This window comes from Cygnus atratus, chromosome 2 (assembly GCF_013377495.2).
Source record: "Cygnus atratus isolate AKBS03 ecotype Queensland, Australia chromosome 2, CAtr_DNAZoo_HiC_assembly, whole genome shotgun sequence".
NCBI lineage: Eukaryota > Metazoa > Chordata > Aves > Anseriformes > Anatidae > Cygnus > Cygnus atratus.
This window is the reverse complement of record NC_066363.1, coordinates 135016776-135031414: the sequence shown is the minus strand read 5'-3', so window position 1 is coordinate 135031414 and position 14639 is coordinate 135016776. Positions and strand designations below refer to the sequence as shown.

The 14639-nt window shown below is 38.7% G+C and overlaps 1 protein-coding gene across 3 annotated transcripts in view; it reads left to right on the top strand.

The window, feature by feature from the left end:
- RUNX1T1 (RUNX1 partner transcriptional co-repressor 1) overlaps positions 1 to 14639 on the top strand; it is a 113386-nt gene that overhangs the window by 73972 nt on the left and 24775 nt on the right. For all 3 annotated transcript variants that reach the window (XM_035546328.2, XM_035546327.2, XM_035546329.2), the window contains 4 exons: positions 2590 to 2771; positions 9809 to 10059; positions 11310 to 11395; positions 12061 to 12262. In XM_035546328.2, coding sequence (XP_035402221.1) covers positions 2590 to 2771; positions 9809 to 10059; positions 11310 to 11395; positions 12061 to 12262 — 721 coding nt within the window. The remainder of the gene's footprint in view (positions 1 to 2589; positions 2772 to 9808; positions 10060 to 11309; positions 11396 to 12060; positions 12263 to 14639) is intronic.

Genomic DNA, 14639 nt, shown 5'->3' with positions numbered 1-14639 from the left:
CCAAGGCCATTTGGGTTTAAGAGTCTGTATATAAGTATGCTTGAGTTTCCTTTGGAGCTTGATCTCTTCTTGGTCACAGTATGGACAATGTTAGTGCTTCCAGCCCCCTAAAAACTAGTTCTTGTGTATCTGGGCCGTGGTGACCAGAAGCAGTCCATACACTTTACCTAGCCATAGAGAATTCTTTTTTTTTTTTTTTTTTTAAATAAACATTAAAATTATTATTTATGTATTTTGTTTTCTGATAAACTAATTAGTTTTACTGTATGACTTGACAAACTTTTTTTTGTATTTATGTCTTTAGAAGACTGAAAATACTTGTGTTGAGCTAAATGTTTTCATATACTGCTTTTCTTCTGTTTAATTTGAGTTTAAATCTTCATCCAAAAGCTGCTTGATGCCATTGTAAACCCAGAAGTCCTCTTCTAGATTATGAGGCACATAATTCATAATTTTTTTTATAATGACTTCTCAGAAGTATGTATTCTGGGCACATAAAACATGTTCAGTGCACTTAGAATAAAGGATAAGTTTAATTACAAATCTGCATGTTTATGGTCAAAGAGTAAGAATGAACATTGCATTAGGATGAGGAAATGAATTAACATAGATCAAGGTTTTTGCTAGCCAGTTCAAAATTTGGTTGACTCCAGAAGCCAGGAGTATCCATGCATGAAGTATGTGTCTTTGGTTTGCGGTAGTAGATAAGGAATGCAAATGTGTTGTTTTCCTTGATTTTTCATCTTTCAAGTGGAAACTTCAAAGCATTTCTACCTCACAGAAATCCTGTGATGATGAAGTGTTCTCATTTTCCAAGAATGTACCGCTGTGGAAATCCTGGGTTTGATCCTATTATTTTCTCCAGATTTTTATTTTATTTATTATTATTATTTTTTTGTAAATCTATGTAAAATTCTGCAAACATTTTCTGCCACATGAGGCAGTGTAGTTAGGTGTTGTGACTTTGATTCTCTGTGAGCTTTTAAGGAAAAACAAACAAATAAGCAAATAAAAATATGTGAAAAGCCATGGTCACCAAAGCGTTCAGTATCTTTCCCCATTATGTGGCAGCCCTGGACAAAACCAAGTGAATGATAATAACAGTAGGAAGATATTTCTTTGGTAATTTTACAAAATATTTGCGTTCTATGGAGGTCTGACAAGACCTCATGTTCCCATGAGGTCCTTCTTCCCATCCTAACATGAACAACTGATTTTTTTGTTTATTCGTTTGTTTTCTGTTGAAAGCCTTATACATACTAACCCTATTCTGGTATTTTTGTTGCACAGGGGATCTTCTCTTATGGTACAGCAACAGGTACCTGGAGCATTTGCCTTTGTTACAGTACTAGCATAGTAATCTCCCAGGCCCCTTTGCTCAAAACTTTACAGAACATCTCCTTTTTATGCTTGATTCCCTGTGTGTTAGTTTCAGAACTTTTTGACTTAATTAAGAACTATTTTTCTGTTTAAAAAAAAAAAAAGATTTTTTTTCCCTTGCAGGAGTTTCTTTAAAAGCAAAGGGGATCATTAGAGTTCTTTGTCTTACATCTAGTTATTAAAGGTCATGAAATGTAATCTCATATCTGAAATTCCCTAGGCAGCGGTCATTGTGCACTAGGCAAGGAAGAAGGGATGTCAGGGCACATCACTTTGCGGCACACATAAGTGGGTAAGAAATGACTGGGTTGTCTTAGTATCAATGTATGCTTGTGTTGCAAAGAGAGAAAGAAATTTCCCAGGATGTGTAACTGTCTTCTCCAAGGGGAAGGATGTACAGTTCTACATCAGTCCCAAATTTGGTGAGAAATACAGCTAAGTGTGACCCCCGTATGGAAAAATCTGCCATGCAGGGATCAATAAGCTTTTTCAATACTCCTTGGGTATTGGTACTCTCCAGGCTGTGACCCAGCTCCCATTGGGGTCCCGAGAGAAAAGCTAAAAATACTTCAGGCTGTCTGGCAAGGAGGAGGGATGTGGCCCTCCAGGCGATTACCAGGAGCTCTGGAACATGAGATTGTATTGTAGTCTTCATCTGAACGTGTGACTGCAAGCTGATGGGAAAGCTGAGAGCAATCCTATTCTCCCCTAGGCTCTTGAAGGATGATGACAGAGACAGCTTACAGAGCCACAGATCCTATGGTTTCTAAAGATTTCTAAGTACTAACTGGAGTCTGAATGGGAACTAATAGTGAAGAAGTTTTGCTAGTGGAAAAACAAAGTGCTGCTCCATAGGAGCTCAGGTTTTGGGTAGTAAGGAAGGAGATGAAATGAGCCAGAGCAGTGTTTTTTCCTCTTTCAAATACGTGGAACTCAGACCTGGTTTTCTCATGCATTTGCAGTTTTGTTTTCCATTTTTGTAAGTAAGCTACCATTCTTTCATGCACACTTGGCACAGCCACAACCTGACCCTGTAGCGTGGCTGTCTGCTTTCAGGCAGCTAACCACAGCAAACCTCATTCAGGACTCATGCAACAGGTTCATCCCACAGCGTGTTTCCCGCTGATTTCTAATTTTTCTGCTTTGTCCTTGTTGAAACTGCATGTGAGCCACCCAGCCGCCCCTGTAATGTGTGCAACACTCTTGCAGGCCAATCTGCCCCTGTTGCAGCGGGAGCTGCTGCACTGTGCAAGGCTAGCCAAGCAGAACCCAGCCCAGTACCTCGCCCAGCACGAACAGCTGCTTCTGGATGCCAGCACCACCTCACCTGTTGACTCCTCAGAGCTGCTTCTCGATGTGAACGAAAACGGGAAGAGGCGAACTCCAGACAGGTGAGAATGGCTGCGCCTTTCGCACCCCAGGTAGAAGCGTCTGGTGGGTCCAGCATGCTGAGCCTTGCCAGCAAGGGGTGGGCACCTGGGGAGTGTTGGGCTAGCGTGCCCAGTGACAGGACAGGAGGCCCTGGGCACAAACTGGCCCCCAGGAGGCTCCCCCTGAGCACCAGGAGCACTTCTGTGCTGTGCGGGTGACGGAGCCCTGGCACAGGCTGCCCAGAGGCTGTGGGGTCTCCTCCTTGGAGCCCTTCAGAAGCCGCCTGGACATGGTGCTGGGCACCCTGCTCTGGGTGTCCCTGCTTGGGCACGGGTGGCACCAGGTGGCCTCCAGAGGGCCCTGCTGGCCTCAGCCACTCTGGGAGTCTGTGTCCTCGGTGCAGGTCTTTCCTTCATGACAGCTGTGCAGCAGCCAAACTACCTTCATGTACTGTTGTATGTATGTATTTATATGCACACACTGACTCATGCAGCAAAATCACTTGAGAACACAACGTCGCCATATTTGCATTGCAATAATATTGACCAGACAGTGCCACACTAACCATTTGGGTTCATAATATATCTGTGAAGCATAAAGTAAATCATTCCATACATAATTCCTTTGTATTTAAGGTTTTGTTGGATAAATAGTAAATATGGGGAAGGTGGCTAGGCACTCATATTAGGAAGTCTAAGGCATGTTCCATAGTGTAGTTGGGGATTTGATTCCTTCTGCCATACCATGTTTTATGCGCAGCATAAGGATATGTTTAACATTTGTTCCAAACAGGAGAGATGTTCACTGAAATCTGTTGTATTGTTGAGCTGAGAAAGAGTCTGTGCAGAAACAGTGAGTGAGTGCTTGTGTGTACAGTAGCTTCAGGGATATGGAACAATTTTTATTTTTTTTTCTTATTCAAATAGAAGTTCTCTGTTTAGTATTACAAGAAAATGAGTCTTGTGGTTGTTTATTTTCAACTGTCTTCCTGTGATAGTGTTAGAAAGTCATTTAGCATATAAATCTTACCTTTGGGAGGCCCAAATATTGAACTTACTCTTAGTTTTGTTTGCCACAGATTCTACAGCGTGAAAAACTTTTATAATGCTGTTCTGCCAAATACCACTACCTGCATGTACAAGGCATTGCAGAGGTCCCAGTTATCCTTTAAATGAGTAAGGTGAAGGTTTGCAAGGTCGAGAAGGATTGCAATTTTATGTAGGTGAAGTTTTTGGGTGGGGACAGGCCATCATAACACAAAGCATGTAGATAAAACAAAGTCTGCAGGCTCATAAGACTGATAGAGAAAAAATTTGATGCCAAGTATTGGCACATATATGAATGGAGATAGTCATGATATCAAGGCTAGATCTTGAAAATGTCTGCATAGTAAAACTCAAAGGAATTCATAGCCAGACGTGAACAGTAAGATTTAAAGTAACTTAGCCATTAAATAAAAGAAAATGTCAAAGTATTAGAAATTGATATGCTTTAGATGGCGTTTCAGGGAAATCTCTGTGAGCCAGCAAGAATATAAAGATACCAGCAGAGAAGCCGTTTTATTTTTTCACCATTTTTTCCTGATGGCTAAGCTGAACTGAAGCAGCCATTGGTGTTACACAAGTTTGCTAGCTGAATCTAAAAAAGAGGATTAATTTTCAGACATTTTCCATGTAGTTTCTTACTCCAAGCAAAGAGATAACATTTCCAAAGCTGAAATTTAGCTCCCTGGGGCAGTTCTGCTGCATATCCTCAGTCTTTGCAGAGTAGTGTACCAAACATCTGTGCACTGTAGGGAATAAAGGACTCTTAAAATCTCGTGAATCTTGCGAATAACTTAAATATCAGCATGATGTAGTCCAGTGTCAGTAGCAGACATGGTGTTTTGCCTACAAATAGATAGACACGTTGAATTATCTCCTAAGCCCATGAGGCTTGGCAGAGAGTACTGAGGAGAGGAAGGATGTGCCTTCCTGATAGCCTTAGCTTACTTGTTTGCTGTTAACAGCAGTATTGCTTGCTTCTCCCATATGACCATAAAGTGAAAATGAGCAATAAAGTCTTTCCTTTGTTTTTCTTCATTAGCATTCAGTAATAATACTCACCCCCTTTGAGTCCCAGTTTAACAGTGCTGAATTTCAGTTGTTTTGTAGTGCCGTCTCGCCTATGTTGTGTTTGGGAGAGATGGATGGTGAAGACCGGTCAGGGAAGTTTGCAGTGAAAAGGCTCCATATTAGCCTTAGAGCAGAAGGGGTTTGAGGAGTAGCCCACAAGGTGATCAGCAGATCAGGAGAATATTGATTTTTAAAGTCTTTTAATTACAACTGAGTCCTAGACCTAGGGGTATTTAAGTCTGTTTTATGGATTTTGTTCTCTATGTTAAAAATGTGCTTTTGAAACTCTGTTCTTGAGGACATGCCTTTGCCTTTACAGCTGAGGTCTCTCTCAGACTCCTTGCAGCTCAGGGTGTCGCCAGTTCCTCTCCATGTAGTAGTGCAGCTTTTAGGGCACTCTGTGGGAGAAATACAGAGAGTGAGCTCTGGGAAGTTGCACATGGACGGGAGTGCATTGGGTGGTGGGACTTGCACGCTGTGCTGCTGGATGTCCACCACCTACTTGGTGTGAGCTGCTGAAGCCATTAGCTGGTAGCTTCTGTTGATGCTCACTTGAAATTAGGCTCCTTAATTCTGAGGAAGTGGCATTTCAGGGAGACACACCTATCTTTTTTTGACCCTCACGTTCTTTGATTATCATCTGAAAAGAGCTGGAAGGACTGTCCAGTTCATCTATTGGAATGGTGCCTTGAGCTTAAAAATAGGTTTTTTGTTTTTTGTTTTGTTTTTTTGTTTTGTTTTTACTGTATCAAACAGCCCCATTAATGGTTAATTGTGCCTGGATCTCTGTTGTCCATGATTAAAGCTACACAAAACAAATATGAAAATCATGCTGTACTTTTGGCGAAATCAAGTTCAGTGGAGATGTTTTGTGCACTCAAGAACATTTGTACTACATATTTAATGAAAAGAACAGGATCCTGTTGGGAAGATTCTGAAATTTACTTGATGGGAGTTTGCATACCTTTAAATTTGGGTAATGTAAGTGAACAAACCACGAAAAACTGTCCTCAGAGTCAGAACATGCCTAGACTGAGTGAGTATGGAAACCAAATACTTGTCTGGCTTTATACTCATGAAGCTATTAATTATTTTAATTGTTTACAGAGAAGCAGGAGGAAACATCTGGAAATATGTATACCTTTTGTTTAGATATCTAAGTAGATTTCAAATACACTAATAAAAATACAGTGGAAGATATTAGGCATCTTTTAAGAGGAGGGGTTGCTACGACTCTGTTGCTAAAATATGGAAAACAAAAAGTCTGAAAGGCAAGTTCTTTCCAGGGGAGCTAAATGAATTTGGAACAATTTTGTTTGGAGATGTGCTTCTCGCTAAAGTAAATTGTGGTATCTTTTTCACTTCCCATGGGAAATGGGATGTGTGTGTATATATGCTGTATATAAAGTGTATTTAATATATGTATATAATATATAGATTTGTGTGCATATATATATTAAATATACGCATGTGTATATTAGAAATATACACACACATCCGTCCATATTTACATTTTTCTTTCAAGCACAGATAACTACATAGTGTTGACTCGAATAGAGGTAAAATATAGTACGGGATTAGGTGAAGGAAGTGGAGTGAGTGTGTTGCAGATAAATACATGCGCCTCTTGATTTTTTTTTCTTATAGAAAATGCGTCTACATGCAGTAATTCTTTTTGCTTATGGTTTCAGAACCCTTTTTGCATACACATTTTCCAGTTCTAGTTATTTATCTGCCTATCCAAATCTACTGTATGTGGGGTTTTATAGAGCAATCTGACAGCAGAGCTTCGTGTTTTACTGAATGTTTTCTTGGTGCATATGGTCTGACACGGATGAGCAGCCACGGTGAGATTTTGGAGTCTATTAAACTAGCTCATTAAAAAGATCAATCTGTTTCTGTAATAACACTGGGAACCATCAGTCACTGCAAGAGAGAAAAACTGACACCTGAGGAGACAACACATTTTAGTAATTTGTTCATGACATGTCATGAACAAAGTGTTCGCTATATTTTGTTTACAACTTTTGGAGTTTACATTCTATGCTAGTAAAGCAAAGGAACTTGGACCAATATGAGTTTTTATTTTGGTGAATGAATGCTTAGTTATAAATAACATTTTAAATACATTAACTACAAAAGAGTTTTTGCTGAGTAGTCATCTTTTGAGGTTGCTAGAAAAGATTGTACGGCACAGGAGCATGTCATAAAATGGTTCTACATTTATGACAGCTGCCTATAAAGTAGGTATACGATATTTTTAAGAAAAAAAAAATCTCTAAAAAAATATCTCTAATTTTGAGTGAGAAGAAAATGAAAGTGGTCATGATTGTTTCGTTCCTTTAGAAAGTGATGTTGTTGTAGCTGTACCCTTGGCACCCCTGACAGTGAATTCATGTAGAAGGTACCCTGGCACATGGACCAACTAAGATAACTCTGTTAAGTAAATATTTTGTTTGAAGAAGCTCCTCCACATCTCAACAATGTGAAGGATACTCACAGCACTTACAGCTATGCTCCTTGTAAACCATGTGCCATATTGAGGAGTTTTAAAAGACTTTTCTTAATATGAATGGTTAGCAAGACAATATTTATCTCTTCTGTAACACAGGACTATAAACAAAAACAGTATTTTTCCCAAAAAAACGTTATCAATATGCTGGCATATTGTCCAAGCTAATGCTGTGCATTTCATTTAAGTTAGTTAAGTACAGAACATTCCTAGAAAACACACAGAAGTATCTGTACAGTAAGGCGAAAATATGAACATTTGTATGAAAATATGTGTTTTTGCCAGCTAACTATAGTGCAGAAAAGAAAAATTAGTTTTCCTTTGATTGTTTTCCTTCTTGCTACACTTTTAAATTTGCTTTTTCTACACTGAGCTATCCAAAAAGGCCGATTAATAATTCACAGTTTCTGCTTTTTTCCCAATCTGTATTAGTGACCATTCTAAACCTAGCAAACAGAACTGTGACAAATGGATAGCTTGGCTTGTGCATACAGGAAAGTCCATATTTTTACAATTGAAAGACCTGGATATTGAGCTTGAGTTTCTGCAAAGAAAACATACACCAGCAACTAAATAGAAAAATTGTCTTGGAGGGATGTCAAAAATATCACTACCTATTGAGAGTTATTGCAAGCAGTTCCATCATGCCAAGAGTCATTAAAAATATATCATGGTCCTCAGCTTTTCCTGATTAGGAGTTTTCACAGCCATCCTGCATTTGTTTTGGAACAAGGTATATACTGTGCTTTAACAAAGTATATCTTTTATATCTCTGCCCAAAATTAGAACAGCTGTCCCGCTGTATTGGTGAAAGCTTCTTCCCTCTTTGCCAAATTCAGGTATAATATAATGTGTATACCTGCAGCTTCTCTGGCATTAGTGATTGTGGTGAGGGCCCTGGAAAATCTCCTTACTCCTTCTGAAAACAGTGCAACCCATCTTTTCATTTCCTGCTGGTAATTGCTAGATCTTACTTTGATCCTCTCTCCCAGTGGATATTGGCAAAGATTTGGTTTCTCCCTTCCTCTCATTGAGATTAAAGGAGAACTTACTGAGAGGCAACAATTAATACATCGAGTGTTTCTCCAGAGATAGTCCCTCAAGGTTGGTTGGTTTGGGGGAGGGGTTCACTGAAGGGCATTTGCGTTTCTTTTCCTGCTTAACACCAGGCAAACAAGAAAATTAGATCAAATTGACATTCCTGTCAAAATGACAAAAAATTGAGTTAGGCTTTTTATTACTTGGAAGATATATTATGCCATCCATAAATAATGGAGCAGAAAGTTCTCTTTAAGAAAGGCTAGAATATGTCAGATATTTAATAAAGGTTTTTGGAGGGAGGGACTTGATCTCAACAGTTTGACATAGCTTTTCAGTTCAAAGCTGATTTTGTAAGTTTTGGTTATTGCAGTGATAAAAAACAACTATACTTTGGTGAAACGAGCTTTTCTAAAGGGAGGTGTGAACCCATTGAACGAACTCTAGTCTTTTTTTATACTTTTAATAGAAAATTGTTTCAGCGTAGGTTCCAGGTTGTCACTTTCATAGGCAGAGTTGCGAGATAGAGATGTTGGAAATAGCAGATTGTGATTAGAATTAACACGAATCTCTAAAGCAAAAAACTGCCATTCTCCCTGGTAGCTCTCTAGAGTTGCCCGAGCATAAAAACCTTGTCTGAGAGTAATGGAGTGGGGAAATCTTGAATGTTATTGTGGACTTGAGTCTAACCACATCTTTCTGCAAAATTAATGACAGGCACAGCACCTCTGACTGAAATAACCAAGTTGGTGCAAAAAATCTCTAAAGAATTATGCGTTATCTGAAGTTATTCTAGCCCTAAGTCTCTGTGCAACACTGATCTAGGAAGCTGCTGTTAACATGGTATTCCACTTCTCGATGGCAAGTCATCCTGGCATTGATAATAGCTGAGGTTCAGCACACTGAAAATGTTACCTTAAACTGGATGCTGTTCTCTTTAAAAAATAATAAAAAATAATAAAAAAAAAACCACACATTTATTTAACTGAAAAATTCCCCTGACCACCATATCCTATAGCACTATTAAAAGTGGGAATTGCTTGGCCTCTAGCATTATGTATTGGCGGATTGCTGCAGCTCTGTGATTACGTGTATACCCACCTGATCACCAGGTGATTTCAGTGAATGCTTCTCTCTCTCCAGCCCAACTCTTCAAGCTGTTCCATCTGCATGGTGACTCTGCTAGTTATTCTCAAGTTACAGGAACAGTTAGGCAAGGTTTATGTCCATTGCGTATTTGGAGTAAGCAGTGTTACAATATGTTCTGCACCACTCATTTGGAGAGCTAAAGAACAAGCTCTAGATCCTAAAGTTTCCCATGTAGGTGGGCATGCATGTTCCTGAGCAGCTCTGCTCACAAAGTGAATTAAAGTTCCTTTGCTTTATTTTTCAGAACCAAAGAAAATGGCTTTGACAGAGAGCCTTTGCACTCAGAGCATCCAAGCAAGCGGCCCTGCACTATTAGCCCAGGCCAGCGGTACAGTCCAAATAATGGCTTATCTTATCAGCCCAATGGTCTGCCTCATCCCACCCCACCTCCACCTCAACATTATCGTTTGGATGATATGGCCATCGCCCACCACTACAGGGACTCATACAGACACCCCAACCACAGGGACCTCAGGGACAGAAACAGACCTATGGGTAAGGCATGTTGATTTTCTGCATTGTTTTTTGAGGTTTCTTTTTCTCTTTTAATTATTATGTGTTTTGTACAGTTTTTATTTGTTTATTTGTTTGTTTGTTTTCTGGTAAAATATACCGGCCCTTCAGATGTAACATTTATAGCTGTCAGTCCAGCTGCTCCTGATGATCTTATTGCAGATTTACATTTGTTAAAGTGGACTGAACTGTGCCTTTACTACACTCTAAAGCACGAGTCAGAAGGAGAAGGAACCCCTGCTTCATAGATGACATGGACATGCAGGTGTCTGGCAGGCAAGGATAGGTAGAGCATCTTATTTTTCTTCTAATGCCACATTTGTGGCAGTAAAAAAATTCGTATAGCTTGCTTTCATTGTAGAGTAGAGGGAAGTTATTAGCCTTTGGAGAAATGTTTCCTATGTGACACCTCAAGTGTGCACTGTGTCGTGGGGATGTCTGCAGAGCATGCGTACAGCAGAAGCACCACACCCTGTGCAGGACCGTGCTGGCAGCACACGTTGCTTTATGGGGATGTCTGATGCTCTTGGATTTGTCTGGCTTGCTTCACATCTGCACATACTATTCTTGCTTCTTTTAAACAATTCTTCAATAAAAGAAGAACATTTACAAATACTTAGCATCTGTATAGAGGAAGCTAAACAAGAAGCAAGTGTCAGTTCCTCTGAGTGTTGATAATAAATACTGACTTGGTTCTATCATGTTGTCAGCTGCTGTGATGTATGTGCTGCATTTTAACCACATGTTGTTTAAAACATCTGTGAAGGGATGAACCCTTAATGATGTTCTGTTGACATGGTAGTAATTACTGCATTTAGTGAAATAACATTAAGTTTATACTAATATTTTTTCAACTTTCTGAAGTACAGCTAGTATTTGAGAGAGTTACCAAAAATTTGTCTTGCTGACTTCAGGTAGCGCAAATTAAAAATCATACATTATTGTATATGTAAAAAAGGGTTATGTTCATATTTGAGAGGTCATCTTGCAACCTACAGAACTTGCAGAACTGAAGACAGTACATTGAGCAAAACAGTAGCATCTGGTGTGGGGAAAAGTGCTAAAGAGAACTTAAAGCATAGTTTTTAAGTAACCATTTATTTTTATGGTGGCATTCTTATACTGGACCAGGTAATGTATGGTATGTATGTAGTCACATGTCCAATGGGCTCTTTTTTTTTTTCCCTAGAGGAAACCCAACACTGTAAACATGATTTGCTCCTTTTTGGCAGGGTTACATGGCACACGTCAAGAAGAAATGATTGATCACAGGCTAACAGACAGAGAATGGGCAGAAGAGTGGAAACACCTTGACCATGTAAGGGCTAAATGCACTCATGTATAATTGTCTAAAAGGAGTCCTATAAGATAGGGATTTAAACTTTTTCTTTAAAAAAAAATCTGAATCCCAGTACAAGTTTTGAAAACACTGTTGATTAAACCTGGGGTCTTGATATTCCCTGTTAGGTAGCTCATATTATTAGGCCTTGCTGTTCAAACATATGTTGCAGTATCCTAATTATTACAGACTGCCAAATGGGGAATGGACTCTGCTGTATAAACACTGGATCTGGGATATATGACTGCTTGGCCTTAGAACTAGTTAATTGGATTTTATTAGCTCCTACAACATTTCTAGACATCAGTTCTGGACCAGATCTCCTGGCCTTTTTAGTGCCATGCGATACTGGTGGTAAGATACAGTCCTTTCAGTCTTCTCCTCCACTCCTTCTCCCTTTTTTCCAGAAATGTATATGTGTAGATATGGAAACCTACATCTTTAAAATTACCAGTTAAACAGGAAGGGATCATTATTCTTAACTCAAGACTAGAATTTTTCAGCTGTATTTTAAAGAACAGGGAGAGACACCTTCATTCTTAAAATCCATGTACTCAGGACATGAATGTTTTCTTTATTTTAATGTCAGTTTATGAATAAACTGTTCTTTTTCATTTCTCTGCTCCATCCACCGCTGTGACTAGCTGTTAAATTGTATAATGGACATGGTGGAAAAAACTAGGCGATCTCTCACTGTACTACGGCGATGTCAAGAAGCAGACCGTGAGGAGCTTAATTACTGGATACGACGGTACAGTGATGCAGAAGATTTAAAAAAAGGCGGTAACAGCAGCAGTAGTCATTCCAGACAGCAGAGTCCAGTGAATCCAGATCCAGTCACACTAGGTACAGTACGCTTGTTAAAATTGTTCACTGGTCTTGTTTCAGCTCAGTGAAGTGTTAGACAAAGTTTGTATTTGTTCTTCTGACTCTTCTCTAGTACTGATGAAATATTCCTCTCTGCTACCTACTGAATTATTACTATATGTTATATTAATATATACTATTATGCTCTAATATAACCATATCTGAATTAAATATAACACATCCTAATAGTCTTATTTGCATATGAAATGGCTATGGCCTGGTGGTAAGATTTCATAATTTGCTTTCCATTCAGACATGTCTGAAGGTGGTTGGGCAGGAGGACAGCCTGTCATGTAGGCGTGACAGGGCAGTGAGAAGTGCACTAAGCCTCCATCCAACCTCCTTCCCTCCCTTGCCTACTTGATTAAGGAAATCTGTAGGTACTTCTTGATGGCTAGCATTGTGAAAACAAGGGCTTTAACCTTGTGATATCAAATGATTTAAATTGGAAGTTGTCTTTAATAAGGAAATGAAGGGGGGGAGATGTAAAGATAAGGGCATTTCCTGGCTGTACTTGGTTTCCATATAAGAAAGAAATAGTAACATCTGCAATGCCTGCAATTGAGCACACGTAATTTTCTGTGTCTACTGCTGCAGCTCATGCAGTGATGTTCAGTATAGCTTGGGTACTGCTTGCTTTCCAGTTACACAGAGCAATGCAGAGCTCAGCTCAAGTGCAAAGCCCACCTACAAGAAGTAGGCTAAGCAGTTGGATGTTCATCCCATGCAGACCTTAACAGTCACACTTGCAAAGTATCTCCAAAAACTTCTCTAGGATGGCTCTGCTGTATAAACACAAGATTTTATTGTGTGCAAATAATAAATATGTAATTTATTAGTATGTTGGCCTGCTTCTGCCTCATCCTCTCACTTTTATGGCAGGTGAAATAAAGAAACACGTCTTGGTGATGATGCCTTTTAATTGTTCTCTGTAATTTTGAAGAGAACAACAAACTATGATTGCTTGTCTAAGACACATCTTTCAAAAAAATAATTGTCCACATCAAACACTATCTACTTAAAATCATCATATGCCATTGGATGTGTATATTATTTCACAACTGTATTTCATTTAAATCTGTTCTGTTTTTGTCCTTAAAATAACTTATTAAATCTGTAATTTACTTAATTGCAAATATAGAAAGAGAAGAACAAATCTAATGCCTTCTCCATCTTCTTCTTGGTAAATCTGATATTTAGTGTCCCTTGAAAACAAATGAACTTTTTTTTGTGTGTGTGTCAAGTGATCTTAGCCAATAGCTCTATAAATTAGCTTCAGTCAGTGAAAGGAGGGGTTATGGAAATGCTGTTCCCAACTTCACTAATAAGCCTAGTCCCTAGAGAAGTCCTTCTCAGAAAGAAGCGTTCAGGTAATGGCTTGTATGAATAGTGTTAAATGTAATGTAAAGAAAGGCTCATAAATATGACATTTGAAAAGTCTATCACATCTGCAGCTTCGGGAAAAACACTTGTGAGGAAACCCCTAGATCAAAAGCAGTGGCAGCCATCTCTACTAAAGCTATGATGCAAAAAGATCCAGGCCATGATGCTTGTAAGAATGGTTCATAGGTAAAAAAGTTAAAAAAAAAAAAGAAAGGAAAACGAGTTTTTATAATTTCCGCCAACGAACTGGAACTCAAGAAGTTCACCAAAACTTTATAGATTTACAATCCAAGAAAGATAGCCATAACAAAACCAAGAAAAGATAAAATGAAGATAAGACGTAATCAGTTCCCTGTTTTATCATTTTGTTTGGTTGGAAACAACAAAGTCTGTTTGTTTAATAAGTTATAATGCACAGCCTTTGTAGTCTGACATACCACTCATCTCTGTAGTGCTACGGATAGAATTTAACTGGTTGGAGTCAGTCCATTTCAATTTTAACATGCCACATTTCAGTTATTTGGCTTTAAAAACTACTCCCTTAGACTTGTGGACATGTAACTTGGATCGCTTCAGTGATGTAGTATTCATATCAATCGTAAATATTGATAAGAAGTGCTTTTATGCCTGACATGTCGGGCACTTACCCGACATGTCAGATACTTAGCTCAGAGTCTATGGAAATTTAATCATTATCTTTTTTCAAATCTGGTAGCAATCTAGTTAACTAAATGAAAACTCCAAACATTCAGAAGTATAATAAAATTGAAACAGTGTCTGTGGGTTTTGACACACTTCTCTTTAGGGATTTATGTTTTAGTTTTGAAGTGAAAAAGAAGAGATCAAAAAATTTCTCCAATGTTTTAATTACAGTGCCACAACATGTAAATATTGCTTTTTGCTGCATGGATTCTAAATGTCAGTGATTCCCCCTTGTATTTTTTTTTTTAATGAAGTAATCCACCCTTTAAAT